General features: G+C 38.3%; 2 protein-coding genes across 3 annotated transcripts in view; one reads left to right on the forward strand and one right to left on the reverse strand.

The window, feature by feature from the left end:
• Positions 1–13134, reverse strand: kbtbd4 (kelch repeat and BTB (POZ) domain containing 4). 2 transcript variants are annotated; one of them, XM_073049637.1, is made up of 4 exons: positions 13018–13134; positions 11531–12157; positions 6349–6455; positions 1–2395 (listed from the first exon to the last, which is right to left on the reverse strand). In XM_073049637.1, exons 2-4 carry the CDS (start codon positions 12132–12134, stop codon positions 1538–1540), a joined length of 1569 nt encoding a protein of 522 aa, XP_072905738.1. In that variant the 5' UTR covers positions 12135–12157; positions 13018–13134; the 3' UTR covers positions 1–1537. The 2 variants fall into 2 exon arrangements, with proteins under 2 accessions (XP_072905738.1, XP_072905737.1); XM_073049636.1 differs by having other exon boundaries at positions 1–2398.
• The window catches only part of ndufs3 (NADH:ubiquinone oxidoreductase core subunit S3), a 17432-nt gene continuing 13197 nt past the window's right edge, over positions 13090–17324 (forward strand). Inside the window, exons 1-3 of the mRNA XM_073049638.1 lie at positions 13090–13215; positions 15393–15455; positions 16604–16701. Of these exons, the coding sequence (XP_072905739.1) occupies positions 13155–13215; positions 15393–15455; positions 16604–16701 (222 nt within the window). The 5' untranslated portion in view covers positions 13090–13154. The remainder of the gene's footprint in view (positions 13216–15392; positions 15456–16603; positions 16702–17324) is intronic.

Consider the following 17324-nt stretch of genomic DNA (forward strand, 5'->3'; position numbering starts at 1 on the left):
TTTATTTTCATATGCTAATACTTTTGCAATGGAGTTGATAAAAATACCATTAATTCATCAACAAGATGGAGATTCATATGCTTGCTCCATAGGGCTTTCGAGTCCAGAAGTCAGACCAAGAGAGGACTGAAACTGCCTTTCTGAAAAGTTGAGAACCAATTATGTACTCTCATAACATACTGTAGGAACTATACAAACGGTATTGAATTGTTTTCTTTAATTTTCATTTTATTAAAAATTTAACAAGTTATTTTAAACAAAATGCTTTGATGCGAATACCCTTTCTATGCAGAGAACAAAACAAATCTAAAGGTTAAAGGTTGCATCAAAATCATCTTGCTTATTTTACTGCTTGTGGGGTCAAGAACAAGTCTTCCAACTTGTCAAGGGCAGTTCAAATACATGCTTTTGTAGTAAAGTAGTATGTGTAATAAATCTACCTTGCAGTTATAAAATAATTGCAAAGGCATGGTGTCTTATTTGCTCTTAATATAAATGGGTAACGAATAACTGTCCAGAAGTATTCTATTGATATTAAACGTTACTAATTTGTATAATGGAAGTATTGGAATGTAGATATAACTGCCTCCTTTTAGAGATTAACAAATTTGAATCTTCTACTGCTAGCATTTTCATCTCTTGGAACTCTAGCAAAGCTAACTTATAACAGCAATTCAGCTCCTACAATAATTTTGTTAACCACTTTTCTTGACCCCATCTTACTCTGTGTTATGCTCTACTCCAAGACAGAAAGTGGATAGATACTTTCTTTGAAATTTCTGTAAAAAAAAATCCATTAGATAAGTATTCCTGGTAAAAATGAGAAACTTTCAGGGGTTGGTACATTAGATGCAAACTATCAGACAATTACTTAATGCTGAAGGGCACTATTTCACAAGATCACCTTTAGTAATATATTTATGAGAAATAATGTATATAAACTCTTAGGATGTATATTTACTTTTTTTTATTTTATTAATTATTATCCACATACAGGGCTATAAGAAAACCTCTCCTGCAACATGTTTAAACCAATAACAAAGCATTTGTTACAACACATATTTCTTGTGGTTAATTTTTTTCATAATTACTGACATTACATTAGTACAAAGTCATGTACTTTATTGAAAATATTTTATGTATTATTCATTAGTATAACACTTATTTTGATTTATGCTTTTTTTGCTTATATAGTTCTGTCTCAGTCTAGAATAGAACATGACAATAATTTTGACATTGTTTAGGTCAATTAATGTCTTAGAAAACAAACATAGTACTGAAATTTTGTTGTCATCTGCAGAAGTTTAAAAAAATAACTTTGTGCACCCAACAATTTAAACCCTAAAAACTGCAGTTAAATTCTATATTGGCCTGATATACACAGAAATTGTTGATCACTGTCAGATTTTGAAAAAAGATAATACATTTGTAGTTTGACTGAATTACTGTATTAAATTGTGACAGCCAATCTTCATAAATTTTCACAATGTAAAACTGTCCTGAACTTTTTACTGCAGTTTACTGTACTTAGTTAGAATCACGCCAAAACAAATTGCCAATTTGTCAGCAATATCTCAATTCCACTTATTACTGATACTACAGACGTGGCTGGGTTCAGTTTTAATGTTTTGGCATCACCCTTTTTACACTTATCTCTGAAAACATAAATACACCCATTGCAGCTGGCAATCTTCCACAGGGAGGGCACACGGCTCCAAACCTCTGGGAAGCGCAGTCTGGTGAAGCTGTCAAGCAGTGGATTGTAACATACCAAAGAATCTCCCTCAGCTACTATAAAAATCAGGTCCTTGTGAATAGCAGCATGCATACGGCCTGCAAAAGGGAGGAGATATGACTTTAACTGGCATGTCCTGGAACGTGTGTCAAAACACTGAATGAGACGAGATGGTTTGGTAAAGAAGTCCAGGTCATTCTCTTCCCCACCCAGTAGATAGATAGTTCCATTAAGGTTAACACCAGCAGCACAAGACACTGCAGTCTCCAGCTGATTAGTTTCAACCCACACATTATCACAGACCACATAATAAATGACAGCACTGGAAAGCGTATCCTGAAGGGTTTTCCCACCCAATGAATAAATGGCATCTTCACTTGGGACGGATACAAGCGTGTGCTGAAGACGATCTCTCGGCAGTGATGCGCATTGTTCCCAGTCCATTGTCTCCATGTTGCACTTCCACATCCGTCGTGGGATGGGGCCACCTACAACATACAGGTCACTACCATGCTTGCATGCAGCAGTAATCTGCTGGCGTAATCGATTTTGCCCACTGACACTGATAGCATCATCATCACAGTGCAAAGAAACTGCCAGTGAGTGTGTCCGGGTGTCTTCTTTTCCAATCAGGTAAATATGAACAATTTCACCAATTTCCTGCTTGAAAATAAGAAAATAAAACTGTAGTAATGTTTTGCTATTTCTTTAACAAGCTTAAATAAATATAATGCAGAAAGAGCTATTATTATTAAGTTGACTTCTGCACCTTGTGTTTAGGCAAACGACTGGTCTATCTTGCTAAATCATTTTTCTGTTTATCAGTAAAAACAATTTATTCTGAAGTTACTATGAAGCTAAAATATCTCTTTATCTGAAGCCCCTTTTTCATACATGACTTGCAAATGCAGAGACCGATGAAGAATAACACTTGTACCAGTCTCATGGCACATAACAAAGGTCTTCCAAAAAATTGGAATATCTACAAATTCCAATGTTATTGTTAGTTACACTTAATAAATGTTATACTGTACATTATAATTTACTGCTCAAAGGAATTAATGTTATGATCTTTTATTGGGTTGTAAAATGAATATAATTCTAATTTTTAAAATTTGGAATAACTGGATTGGTGTATATAGTAATAATTGTGAGTGTGAGATACTCATTAGATCACTGGCATCAAGTTACATTTAAACATGCTCAAACTTTAACTTTTAGGAGACTAGTATTTAAATTTGAGGAAGTGATAGCTAATATAACTTGTTCTACAAATACTCCGCTGAATTGTCTATGTGTAGCACCTTTATCGCTTAGATTGCACTATAAGGTTCAGTCACATATACTGTTATATTTCCATTTACTGAGATGACAACATGTAATAATCTTTCATAAAGTGAGGTGGGGAAAAGGCAAAAAAAAATCAAAGTTCAAAGCTTGTGGTTGCAAACATTTAAGACTATAGTTTTAATGATTTTAAGAATGTGAGTGATGTAACCAAGGTGGAATTTATTACCATTTTTAGTTGTCCCTAGTTGAAAGTCTTAGAGATTTGTATCCCAAAGTGTAGGCAAAGAATTCTGTGGTGTTGTTCAAATAGCAAGTACAGAACAAAAAAAAAGTATCCAAATGGTGCTATGTAGTCAGAGTCATACAGTATGGAAACAGGCCCTTCAGCCCATCTTGACAATGCTGGTAGGGTTGTCCAGCAAGCTAGTTCCATCTGCCCGTGTTTGGTCCATAGCCCTCTAAACCTCTCCTATCCAAATATTTATGCAGACATATTGTTATGTAACCAGCAGGAAAATACAGAAATAATGGTAAGTTAGAGTACTGTTGATCTTGTGGTCAACAGTAGTGGTGACAGACAGAAAAGGTGCTATCAACATAATTTGAGTTATTCTAATTCAAGGTTTAGATTATACAAGATGCAGGTTAAAAATCACCAATCCGAGAAGCTCACTTTTCTTACATTTCTTGGAGACAGAAGGCTATATAGCCCATCAGGCCTGCTTAGCTCTTGGAGTAGATCTATCAGTCTCATTTCCTCTCCTCTCCCTACAAACTACCTTTTTCCACACACCCATCAATCTCCTGCCACCCACCTACACCTGGGGTAATTTAACCTACCAGCATGACTTTGGGAAGTAGGAGGAAACCCAAGCACCCAATTTTATAAACTCTAACCTCCATGGAGTTCTTTTATCGCAGTTGCTAAAAGATGGATTTCCATGACATTCCTAATTTGAACATCATGGTGGAAATTAACTTGAGCACTTCTCTGGCATCTTTTCCATGTTGATAAGATTAGATAAATTAGTCTTTACTTGCAAGCTGAACTCCCTCTCACAAATCAGGGTAATTTAGTGATTGTTGAGGTTTTGAAGGCAAGATAGGATGAGCCTGTTGGTATACCTAAGGTACTTATTGATACATGTACATACATTACATGCCACTTAAGAGTCATACAGCATGGAAACAGATCCTTCGCCTCAACATCCATGCTGACTAAGATGCCTGTTTCCCTACTTAGTCAGATATTGCTTGGTAGAATTATTAGCAAGCAGCTGTGCCCTGATCTCCTATTAGATTTAAATAAAGCCAGAAAATGCTGATGAAGGTCATTGGCCTGAAACTATATCTTTCTTTCCATAGATGTTGACTAACCTTTAGAATGTGTCTGTCACTTTCCGCTATTATTTCAAATTTCCAGCATCTATGTATTTTTATAATTTTCAAGCTTTTAAATTTGATGTCCAGGATCCCAAAATATTTGAAATGTAATAATTATTACAATTGGGAGTCCTCATGCACGATTCCCTAAAGGTTAAATTGCAAGTTGAGTCTGTGGTGAGGAAGGCAAGTGCAACATTTGCTTTCATTTTGAGGACTAGAATATAAAAGCAAGAATGTAATACTGTGAATCATTGATTGATTTGTCAGATGAAGAGTGTTTGATGGTTCTGGGCCAGTATCCATTAGAATTCAGAAGAATGAGGAGTGACCTAATTGAAACCTATCGAATAGTTAAAGGTGTTGATAGAGTGGGCGTGGAGAGGATGTTTCCTATAGTGGAGGAGACTATGATGAGACGATAAGCCTCAGAGTAGAGGGGCGTCCTTTTAGAATGGAGATGAGAAGGAATTTCTTTAGCCAGCGAGTGGTGAATCTGTGGAATTCTTTGCCACAGGCAGCTGTGGAAGCCAAGTCTTTATGTATATTTAAGGCTGATAGAGTCTTGACTGGTCAAGGCATGAAGGGATACAGGGAGAAGGCAGGAGATTGAGGCTGAGGGGAAAACTGGATCAACCATGATGAAATGACAAGCAGACTTCATGGGCCAAATGACCAAATTCTGCTCCTATACCCTATGGTCTTTGCTTGTCACATGTATGTTGAAACACCCAATGAAATGCATTGTTTGTGTCAACATCCACCACAGTCTGAGATGTGTTAGGGGCAGCCCACAAGAGCCACCATGTTTCCAGCACATTGCATGCCCACAACTTACCAATCCTAACCTGTACTTCTTTGGAATGTGTGTGAAAACTGGAGCACCCAGAAGAAATCCACGCAGTCATGTGGAGAACACATGAACTTCTTTTAGACAGTGGTGGGAAATGAACCCTGATCATACAGATGGTGTTACGCTAACTGCTACGTTACCGTGTCACCCATTGAAAAACAAAATTATCCTTCTAGTTCCTATTTCTGCTCTTAGGGTAACATTCACAGGTATGCAAATCAGTTAATCTAAAATTCAACTCTGGAATTTAAGTTATCTCACATTATGTAATTGTGATGGTTTGAATTGATACATTTACATTTGACAGTGTATTTACACCTTGAAAATAACATCATAAGGAAATTCAGGAAACAACCATTCAGCTCATCAGGACAATGCTGATTCCCAACATGGAAATCCTGCCAGTCTCAGCTTCTTTTCCTGCTACTGTGCAATTTATTATGTATCACGTGCCCATTCATTTTGTTTTGATTTTATCTGCTACTTACCTACACTAAGGGGTAATTGACAGTATTCTGTAAACTGAGCAGGATGTCTTTGGAACATAGAAGGCAATTGGAAACATAAGAACATAAGAAATAGGAGCAGGCGTAGGCCATCCGGCCCATCAAGCCTGGCCCGCCATTCAATAAGATCATGGCTGATCTGTAAACTCAGCTCCATTTACCTGCCTTTTCCCCATAACCCTTAATTCCCCTATGTAAAAATCTATTTAACTATCTTAAATATACCTAGTGAAGAAGTCTCGACTGCCTCTTTGGGCTGAGAATTCCACATATTCACCACTCTCTGGGAAAAAGTTTCTCTTCATCTCCGTCCTAAACCTTCTCCACTGAATCTTGAGGAAATGCCCCCTCGTTCTAGTCTCACCTACCAATGGAAACAACTTTCCTACTTCTATCTTATCTATCCCTTTCAAAATTTTGCATGCAAATTTCACACAGATCTCACCCAAGGTCAGGACAGAATTCAGGTCCCTGGAGCTCTGGAATTCATCTTGAATTTTGTACTAATAGAAAATATTAGTTACAGGAAATTTTAGTTTTGCTGTTGGAATATTTACAATGATTAGTTTAATAAACAGTACCTTTAAACTGGATACCAGGTTCTCAAAGTATTGTGCTCGTTCTTCTTTATCATGACCAATCCAGGTTTCTATTGCTTTGGCTGGTTTCTGAGAGCGGGGAACACCATCTACATGTCACAGAAAAAAGAATGTTGTTTGTTTTATTTTGCTCCTATTATGTATCTATGTATTGGAATCTAGATTGTGGTTGACTTTTGGTCACTTTTGGCCTGTTTATTCTTGTAGAGTGTTCAATTTACATTGAAGACACGCCTCAATTTAGGCTTAACTCAGATACTTAAATTGGAGTTAAATGATACAGTCAAGACCTGAATGTGATTATGTTATGTCAATTAGAAGTCCTCTCACTCTTTCTTAATCTGCCACATGCATGTAGACATTTGCTGCACTAAGGGAATGCTCTGAGGGTTGGCACATATTCCTCATTATCATGTGAGTTTATCCACCATGTATTGATTCCTCTCTGACCTTTTCACCCTCTCCTTTGAAGGAGGTTGCTCAATATTTGCATTACTGTCCTTCTAAAGAGGAAGCTATTCAAAAGTAACCCGGTTACTATCAGCTTCTCATGTTAAATAGATCTAGCTATGAACATAGATAGGGTCTACTACCAATAATAGTTCCTTATCCATGCTTGCCTGATTTTGTGGGAAAAGAAAATTATCCTACTACTTTATATTTCTGCTATTGAGAAAAGAAACTAAGTTAATGGAAGAAATTTATTGATCTTATTATTTGTACATCCTCTATTTGACATTAAAATTTGATGATTTTTGTTGGTGAGGAAATAAAATAGTTTAATATAAAAGCATATAAATACTAACTTATTAGTATTAGTTATGCAAATTATATTTCCCACGAAAACATGATTATGTTTTCATAGATTACATGGTGGGCCTATTTCTTTGATAAGTGGGGGGCAGAACCCGCCCCACCCCCCGTTTCTTACAAGATATTTGCTCCTTGTTTAGTAATAATATTTACTATCGCCTCTACTAAAGAGAGAAGATGAACTCTTGGTTCAGAATTGGGCTTAACATCACTGGCATATATCGTGAAATATGTTGTTTTGTGGCAGCAGTATATTGCAATACATAATTTTTTAAAAACTACAAATTACAATCAGCCATGAACAACCTCTCAAAGCGCTTCATCACAGTAGATATGAGTACAACTGGGTGACAGTTAATGAGATAGCTCACCCTGCTCTTCTTGAACCCTAGTATGATTGTTGCCCTTTTGAAGCATTTGGGAACCTCCAATTGCAGCAACAACAGAGTGAAGATGTCCTTGAATACTGCCCGTTAGTTGGCACAGGTTTTCAGTGCCCTACTGGGTACACCATTAGGGCCTGGTGCCTTGTGAGGATTCACCCTCTTGAAAGTTGTTCTGATGTTGGGCTCCGAGACAGAGATCACAGGGTTACCAGGTGCTGCAGGGATTTGCACAGGTGTAGTTTTATTCTCCCTTTCAAAGTGTGCATAAGATGTGTTGTGCTCATCTGGGAGTGAAGCATGACAGCCATTGACGATGTTAGGTTTTACCTTGTAGCAAACCTGCTGGAGCTGATATGCATCTGAATCCATCTCTAACTTGAATTAGAATTGTTTTTCTTGCCCTTAAAATAACCTTCTGTAGGTCATACCTTGACTTCTTGTATAGTTCTGGATCACCTGTCTTGAATGCCACAGACCTACCTCTCAGCAGACTATGAATCTCCTGGTTCTTCCATGGCTTTTGGTTTGGTATTGTCAGGTATTTTCTTGAATGCACACACTCATCCACAAGGTCTTGATGAAGTGGGTGATAACCATGGCCTATTCATTCAGATTTGAAGGTGAGTCTCTGAACATTGTACAGTCTACCGACTCAAAAGGAGTCCTGTAAGCACTCCTTTGCCTTTCCTGATTGTACCTTCTTGGTCCTCACCACTGGTGCTGCAGTGCCTAGGAACAGAAGCACAGCCAGGTGACTGGACTTTCCCAATTGTGTGTGTGGGATGGCACTTTAAGCATTCTTGATGGTGGTATAACAGTAGTCAAGAGTGTTGGCTCCTCTGATTCCACAGGTGATATGTTGGTGGTAGTTGTTCAGTGACTTCTTCAAGCTGGCCTGGTTGAAATTTCCTGCAATAATCGGGAATGCATCCGGGTGCACTGTTTTGTGACTACAAACTGCGGTGCTCAGCTCTTCCAGAGCCTACATGATGCTGCCCTGAGGTGAAATGTACACTGCTACCAAGATGATGGTGGAAAACTCCCTTGGCGGATAAAATGGACAAGACGTTAGATGTTCAAGGTTGGATGAGCCGGATTGAGACAAACCTTTGCATCATAAATTAATCATGAAGCATACTCCAGCTCCACTAACTTTAAAAGACTGAACTGTCCTGCCTTTGCGGAGACTGGTGAAGCTTTCAGGCTGCTGCACAGCATCCAAAATAGTAGGTGGGAACCATGTTCCATAAAGCAAACATTTTATTCAAACTCAAAATATTTGACATATATTTATTCCATCACTATCTATCAGTCATTTATTATTTATCATCATACCAACAATGATGAGGAGAAATTTATTTTGCAGTATGTTGCATATCTGTGAAATTCATTGCCATAAATGGCTGTGGAGGCCAAGTCATTGGGTATATTTGAAATGGAGGTTGATAAGTGCTTCATTAGTAAGGATGTCAAAGGGTACAGGGAGAAGGCAAGAGAATAAGGTTGAGAAGAAAAATATATTACCCATGATGGAATAGAGGAGCACACTTGATGGGGCAAAGGGCCTAATTCTTCTCCTATGTATTATGATCTTAACTGGCTCTGTTTACTGGTGTTCAATCTCGTTAATCTTAATACAATGGTAATTACTGAGTTTACTATACAGTGCTAAATGATGTATGGTCAATTATTGTACTTGTTAAATAACTCTTATCAACAGGCCATTAGTCATTTTTTTTGGCAAACTGAAACATGCAGATTGTGAACATATTCTACTTAAATGAAGGGAATTCCTTCAATTGAAGTCTTCCCAATGATAAGGCTGAATTATTTAGATAGTATATAGATTCCCAAGGTAGTAGAGAAGGACAGCATTCAAGTTAACTAGTTTACAAAGTGACTTCAAGTCCTTGGAGAATGTACAGAGAACTTCATCAGAATGAGCAAGTACAATTACTTACTTGGAGAGACAAGTTACATAATGAATGTTCTTGGAGTGATGAGGTTACAGAATGATTTTAAGAAGGTATTCAAAATCACCTGCAGTTTTAATACAGCAATGTACAGCATGCCATTTCTATTGGCATGTTGATAGCCAGTGGATATCAGCAAAAGAACAGGATGGGAGATGATAAGACTTCTCTTTGTCTGAACTAAGTTGTTATTATCTAAAATGCATTGTCTAAAAAGTGATAAAACCAAATTTAGCAGCAACTTCCAGGTGGGAATTGTGTAGATAATTGAAAAGAAAATATTTGAACAATTGGGTGGGTGGGGGGAGGAGGCAGCGTGAAACAAAAACAGGAAACTGAGCTCCAAAAATCCACACAGCTATGACCAAATGAATGCCTCCTTCTGTACTCATTACTCTAGGAACAACTCATTTGGTAAAAATGGTAGGTTTATTTTATATTAATGGAAATTCCTCCAAAAGATAAAATTTTCATTTTCTTGCTAATGGATTTAATTAAGTTTTATTTGGCCTAATTTTCCCGAAAGATGTCCGTTGTTTCAAGTTTGGTATGCACATTAAAGTGTGCACAAATTTCCTTGTAGCATATCTTTAGCAAGTGCATTCCAACAGTAAATGATTGCTTCTGGAGTGCAGCAGTGGAGAACCAATTTCTGGAAGGGCTAATTAATATACAGTCGGCCCTCCTTATCCATGAATTCTGCATGTGCAAATTCAACCAACCGCAAATTGTGAAAACCCGGAAATACTCTTCCAGTACTTGTTGTTCGAGCATGTGCAGACTTCTTTTTCTTATCATTCCCTAAACAATGCAGTATAACAAACATTTTACATGGCACTTACATTGTATTAGGTATTATAAGTAATCTAGAGATGATTTAAAGTATACGGGAGGATGTGTGTGGGTTATCGTGGATCGGGATTAAAAAAAAATCAGAAGTTCTCTTACTAAGTAAGTCGGAACAGGTACATCCGGTATTATTTAGCGTCAGTTAGTCAAACGTTTGTCTCAGTATATAGTATATATTTTACCTTTCTATGCATATAAAACACTTTATTTCAATCGTGTTCGTGATTATTTTCGCAAACAGAAACACTGCGGATTCAGAGCTGCAGCGCCTGGTCCTAATGTCCACTGCACTGAGACAGGTTAAATAAGGTCTGGGGTTTTGCTGGGTCCTAAGGTCCACCGCATTGAGACAGGTTGAATAAGGGACTTGAGCATCCGTGAATTTTGGTATCCGTGAGTATCCCGGATCCAATCCCTGCGGATAAGGAGGGCCGACTGTATTTCATTAAGTTTTCTTGAATTTAAGGGTTTAAAATTTTATATTATAGATATAATTTTAGAAATAAAATATTTAATATTTGATTTTAATATAATACACAATGAAAGTTTATTTTCAGTTAAATTCATTGAATATTTATTAATATCATTCACACACATTCAAACTCTGACAATTTGGGCAGCTGGTAAATTAGGGAGATAGAAGGCAAATCATTGCCTAGAGGTGGGGAGAGGGTTTGCAATTCATGATTGGAAGGTTGGATCAGACTGAAATTGTCTTTGGAAACCAAGGTGCCATAAATGCACTAGAAAATAAGCTCTAAATAAGCATGGATTTAGCATTTAACAAAATGTCAAACAAGGATGACTCACTGCTCCCAGGAATTACAGTGTCATTTTTATGTGAGTAGAATGTACCCTGTTTCTATAGCCCAAGGTTTAGGTTCTGGGCTTTTTCCATGACCAAAATAATGAAGTGCATATTAATGTAATTGCCGCAGAGAAAACAAAAAAAAGTTTTATTTTTTCTGAAAAGAGAACGCAATTATTTTCTACAACAAACATGTAATCTTAAAAAGTATAATCATCTTAGCTAAGATTTTGGATACCACATCGATATTTCCCCCCATTAGGTTTCCTTGAACTTTTAAAATTTAAAAATGTTATTCTCCCCATAAAGTTAAATAGGAATAGATAAACACAAACCTTTAATGATGTCTGTGAATAATCTTATTGGTAGTTTCACAAAGTCCTCTGTTTTGTGAAGCTGAGACAGATGTGTTTTTGCACACTGTTTTGCTGCTGTATACAGTTTCTGATCACTATGCTGATCAGCCAAACACATAACTTGTAAACAGTTCCTGATATCAACTGTCCGGGCCAAAAACCGAGAGCACTCTTCAAAAAGTGAGGTCAACTGGTACATATCCGCCACCTCATATGTTTCCTGGAGGTCTTCCACTCTTAGTTTTACAGTTCCCCGGTAGATGTAGTCCACTAGGAGCTGGAAAACACTTGCATTCACATCTTTTAATTCTATCACATCATTATGAGCTTCCTTTAAATTAGAGGTGAACATGGAGCGGAAAAAGCAGCTCTGAGCGGAAAGAACTAGCCTGTGGAGCTGGAATTTTTTACCTTCCACAGAAATGGTAACATCTGCAAACAATCTGTCTTCAAGGCACAGATCCATTATGCTCTGAGCAACTCGTACAGAGTGTAATCTGTCTGTGAAGGTGTAGCTCATGAAGTAACTCTCTTCAGTTGAACCAGAAATGGTTGCACCTCCCGCATCACTAAATGGCTCCATAATCACACTGGTACAATCAGGTCCTATGGGAATAAAATTCGCCAGACTATTAAATAAACTATGTTGTAAAATATTCCTATGTTATTTTATAGTAAGCATCTTCTGATAATCTGTTTTCCAACAAGATGAAGACTCTGTAACATAAATTCAGTATCGTGAGCAAGAAAATGGCTTATAATTTTTGATACAAACAAGAGAAAATCTGCAGATGCTGGAAGTTCAAGCAACACACACAAAATGCTGGAGGAACTCAGCAGGCCTAGCAGCATCTGTGGAAAGAAAAGTACAGTCGACGTTTCGGGCCAAGACTCCTCATTTTTTTTCTCCAGTTCTGCCGAAGGGTCTCGGCCCGAAACATCGACTGTACTTTTTTTTCCATAGATGTTGCCTGGCCTGCCGAGTTCCTCCAGCATTTTGTGTGTTGCTTATTATTTTTGTGATGGTCAAAAAGAGATACTCCTAATCCCACTTAACTCCAGAAGTTAGTAATTCCCCATTTTATCTCTTCCTTCTTTCAACATTGCTATCCTCCAATTTTAAACAGTAAGCCATTTCGAGGCTTTTTTCACGTTAATACTACATTTTACACTTGACTTATTGCAATAAACTTGTGACCCCCCCCCCCCCCCAATCCGTTTCACGCTATTGACGAGTATCAGCAGTAGATTTTAGTACAGAACCCGGGCCTGTGAGCGGCTTGAGGGGCAACAGCCGAAGAGGGAGGGAGCCTATGGGGCAGCGCGACAACAACGGACAGTCAGGGGTTTCTGATGGAGAAGAAAACCCCAACTACGTCCAAAATCCACTCATACTCAAAGAATGGAGCCAAACCTCTCATAGCCGGTACTAACTTAGCTAATTCAAGCTAATTGACCGTCTTTACCTTATTTGTCACCAGTCCGCCAGAAGCACCGTCTCCAATTCCCCGTCGAATGGAGGGGGAAGAGTTCGAGTGGGTGCACTGCTCGAGCAGCCGGAAGGATTTACAGATGGACGGCAGCTGCTTCCGTTTCCATTGCCATGGCGGCCAGGCTTGTGAATTTGGCCTGCGCTGGACTGCGAAGAAACGTCCGAAACTTAGGTGAGGAGGGGTTGGCAGGTCTGCAGAGGCTAGGACAGGACAGGGAGTGTCTTGCTGGGCCCGAATGCCGGGCAGGACGGGAGTGAGCTGAGGTGGCCATGCCTGTCATTGTGCCGCCGTTTGACCTTCTCCCTGTGACACAGCTGGACGGTTGCTCCAGAGCCGGGTGAGGATCCAGGGGACTGGAAAGGTACTTCGGACAGGGCTCGAGTTAGTCCAGGCACGGTTAATGAGGGGACCGTGCTTAGAACAGTGATGGAAATAATTCAGGATCCTCATTATTGATGGAGGATGTAGATACGTGAGAGGACCGCAAAATCTCCCTGTAGCTGGAATACACATTTGAACGAAGTTATGGCTTCATGCCTCCAGCTGGCTTTTGATATAATGGTGGGTGTGTAGAGGGTGGTAAGATTAGAGATTGTATGTTAGCAAGAAACCAATGGTCTCTGGAGGAAGGGAAAGCATAATGATGTGGGAAACTAAATTTCGTGAAATTAGGCTTTGTTTTAAAATAAGTACATGAGTGAAATTACTACAAGGAATGAACGTATTGTCTTGAGTTTCCTTATTGAATTACATATGTGACATAATGGCTCTTTTGCAAGGGAGTTGGAATTTATCTTTACGGAAATATTTTTAAGGGTGTTGTGTACAACTTTGAACCCCTTATTTAAGAAAGGGTATGTTTCCATTCTAGCCAGTCCAGAAGAGATGTGCTCTACTAATTCGTGGGATCTATCACAGCTATAAAAAATACATCTGTATTCTCTGTAGTTTGTAAATACAAACAATGATCTTTTTGAGATATGTAAAGAACCTTATGACAAAGGTGATTTTGAAGGAGAGCCTTGATAAAGGGACAAGGTAAACTGAGGTGTATAGGAATTTCTTCTTGCAGAGGGTGTTTAGTTTCTGGAATTCTCTTCTCCCCTCTCCCTGCAGAGAACTATACCACTAGAGTTATTTAACGAAGACATATTTGAAAGATATTGTGGATCAGGGTCAAACCTAGGCTTGATTAGCCATGATGATAACGACTGGAGGGGGAAGGCTTGAGAGGCCATCCTACTTGTACTCCTACTTTCATCTACTTGTGTTCTTTCCTACATACCCGCCCACTATTCTTTGCTTTTTAGCATTCAGAACACACTGCTTTTATAATTCTAGTAATGCACGCAAATACTGGTGGAACTCAGCAGGCCAGGCAGCATCTATGGAAAAGAGTAAACAGTCGATGTTTCAGCCTGAGACCCTTCATCGAGATCTGAAGAAGGCTCAAAACGTCGACTGTTTATTCTTTTCCATAGATGGTGCCTGGCCTGCTGAGTTCCTCCAGCATTTTGTGTGCATTACTGTGATTTCCAGCATCTACATACTTTCTCATGTTTTTAAATTTGTAGGTGTTTCGGGCTGCAGTTCTCTAAATTGAACTCCATTTACCATTGTTTTGTTTTATTCCTCTTGTTCTTAATTATGCTGTACCATGCCACCTAATTGGTTGGAACTACGGTGACTACTTCATCTAAATTATTGATAAATATGGTGAAAAGCTGAACCCCTATAGTGGATACTGTGCTCATTTACTGTATCAGTACTCATATTCTACTATGTAGAATGCATGGTATTTTATTTCCTTTCGTATCTATATGTTACCTTCTACCCGGTTACCCAAGCACGTCAAGAGGCTGTTGAGAACTTTCATTATTGCTAATACTCATTGTATTTCTAAAGGATACTGAGGCAAGTCTCTTGTTTCTAGCATAATACGATGAAGTTATTTCTATCTAGCTGTTCAGAAATAAAACAAGAAACCTCCCCTTCTGAAATGTTTGGGTTCCTCATTACTCCAGGAGAGTGCCAGTGTAGATTATGGAAATATAATGTGAACCTGGGCTCAGCTTCTGTCTTGAATGTGCCAAGATTGATGATTCTGCGGTTTAAGTTAGTTAGTGTAAGAGTTAGACATCCATAGTATTTGCTGAGTGTTACAGTTTGCTTACATTTTGAGCTTATGCTTCATATCATCAATTGTAAATGTTTAATCGTGATCTACCTTTATTAAGTGTTTTTTAATCCATATCACAATTTCATTTTATAAAAAATATGAGTTCAGCTTTTAAAAGTTACTTTGATACAACTGATATGTGAAAGCCTTGGTCGTGTTTTCATTTTAGCCTTTGGCTGGAGCACTTCAGTATCACAAGCCAGGTTCGAGGGATCCACTCCTGAGACTCGTCGTAAGTAACCGGAAATGTTTTAATTATATTTTAGTTTTAGTATGCAAATCCAGATGAAAATTTTAGTAAGTAAACCCTTTTATAGGGAAATCATTACTAGAGAGGGACATGCACATACACGAAATACTGGTATATGTAATGAAGGATAGTTTTTTATTAGCAGGTGCTTGGGGGTGGAATTGGGTACTTATGTTAACTAAGCAATAAAATATGCAAGGTAATTGTTCTTCTCGCTTGTATTTTGAGATGAAAGCAGTTTTGGCATTAACTTGGCTTTGCAAAGCTACTGATGAGCTGTTTTGCCCACTCCACTGAAGTCCATATGTTGAGAATACTTGTGCAATGTATGAACCTTTGTGGGGAATATAGAGGGAATGTTATTCTCTATGTATTTGCTACCTTTGCCCTTCTGGTGATGAAGGTCTCTGGTTTGACAAGTGTTGCTGGTTCAGTTTTGGCAGGTTGCTGCTTTGTGAATTGTAGATAGTTCATGGACTGAATGGTTAAGCCAATGGATGGGTTGCCTGTAATACAGACAGACATACTTTGTTGATCCAGAGGGAAATTGGGTTTTGTTACAGCCGCATCAACCAAGAATAGTGAAGAAATATTGCAATATAAACAATATAAAACCATAAATAATTAAATAATAATGTTAATAGTGCCAAGTGGAAGTAAGTCCAGGACCAGCCTATTGGCTCAGGGTGTCTGACACTCCGAGGGAGGAGTTGTAAAGTTTGATGGCCACAGGTAGGAATGACTTCCTATGATGCTCAGTGTTACATCTCGGTGGAATGAGTCTCTGGCTGAATGTACTCCTGTGCCTAACCAGTACATTATGGAGTGGATGGGAGTCATTGTCCAAGATGGCATGCAACTTGGACAGCATCCTCTTTTCAGAATAACCTTCCATTACACTCCTGCCTTTTGTCTTGGAAAGGATTTGGGGAACTAATACAGGTGCAGACTAATCCAATTCTACCTTAATCCAATTGCACCAGCATTAATTAATCTGTAGATTTGAAAACAATCCATTAAGTCAGCTTGATATTCACCGAGAGATATACCAGGAAGTCTAAATGTTATTAATGTGAAGAAACATGATAAGCGTTCCATGCTTATAGTATACCAGGCATTTTACTTCGCAGCTACTGTCCGGCCAGGGAATGAACTACAGCACAACCAGCTATCCCAATTCGGTGAATATGTTGCTGAAATTCTTCCCAAATATATCCAACAAGTGCAGGTAAGACTCTAATTTGTCTGGTATGTTGACAGAAATTGATTCATCATGTTTTTATAAATCTGTCACTATATGGGTCAACTGTAGATATAGGTGAATGTGAAATTAAACTTTCACTTCTCTAACTATTGTAAGGGTAGAAGTTCCATTAACACGTAGAGTAACAAGCAAGATCTTATTGAGGAAAGTTTGTGTCATTGTGGCAATGGTGAAAATGTTATGCAAAAACCACATGCAAAGCTCTAGTCTTTTTAATTCCTCAGTTTCTTTTTTTTAATTTTGCATTTTATTGTGGTACCAGTAACTGATAATGAACAAAGTAATGCAAAATGGAAAATATATTTGTCCTGTAATATCTTCTGTCATATTTGTTAACACCCCAGAGCTGTTGTTTCTTTCCGCACCTTGTAGCATATTAGGCAGCAACCTTGCTGTTTCTTTAGCATTTGTCTGTTTATCATGATGCTGAGTTGCTAGTTCGATACTTGGCCCAGCACGGCTGGAAAACATGCAAGGAGCAGAATGGATTCCAATCAGGGACCATTCATTTCAAGTCCGGTGTTGATGCCACTGCACCACCAGCTCCCAGATTTCAGCTTTTCTTAATTCCGATGAAAGATCATTGA

Source organism: Hemitrygon akajei, chromosome 6 (genome assembly GCF_048418815.1).
Source record: "Hemitrygon akajei chromosome 6, sHemAka1.3, whole genome shotgun sequence".
Lineage (NCBI taxonomy): Eukaryota > Metazoa > Chordata > Chondrichthyes > Myliobatiformes > Dasyatidae > Hemitrygon > Hemitrygon akajei.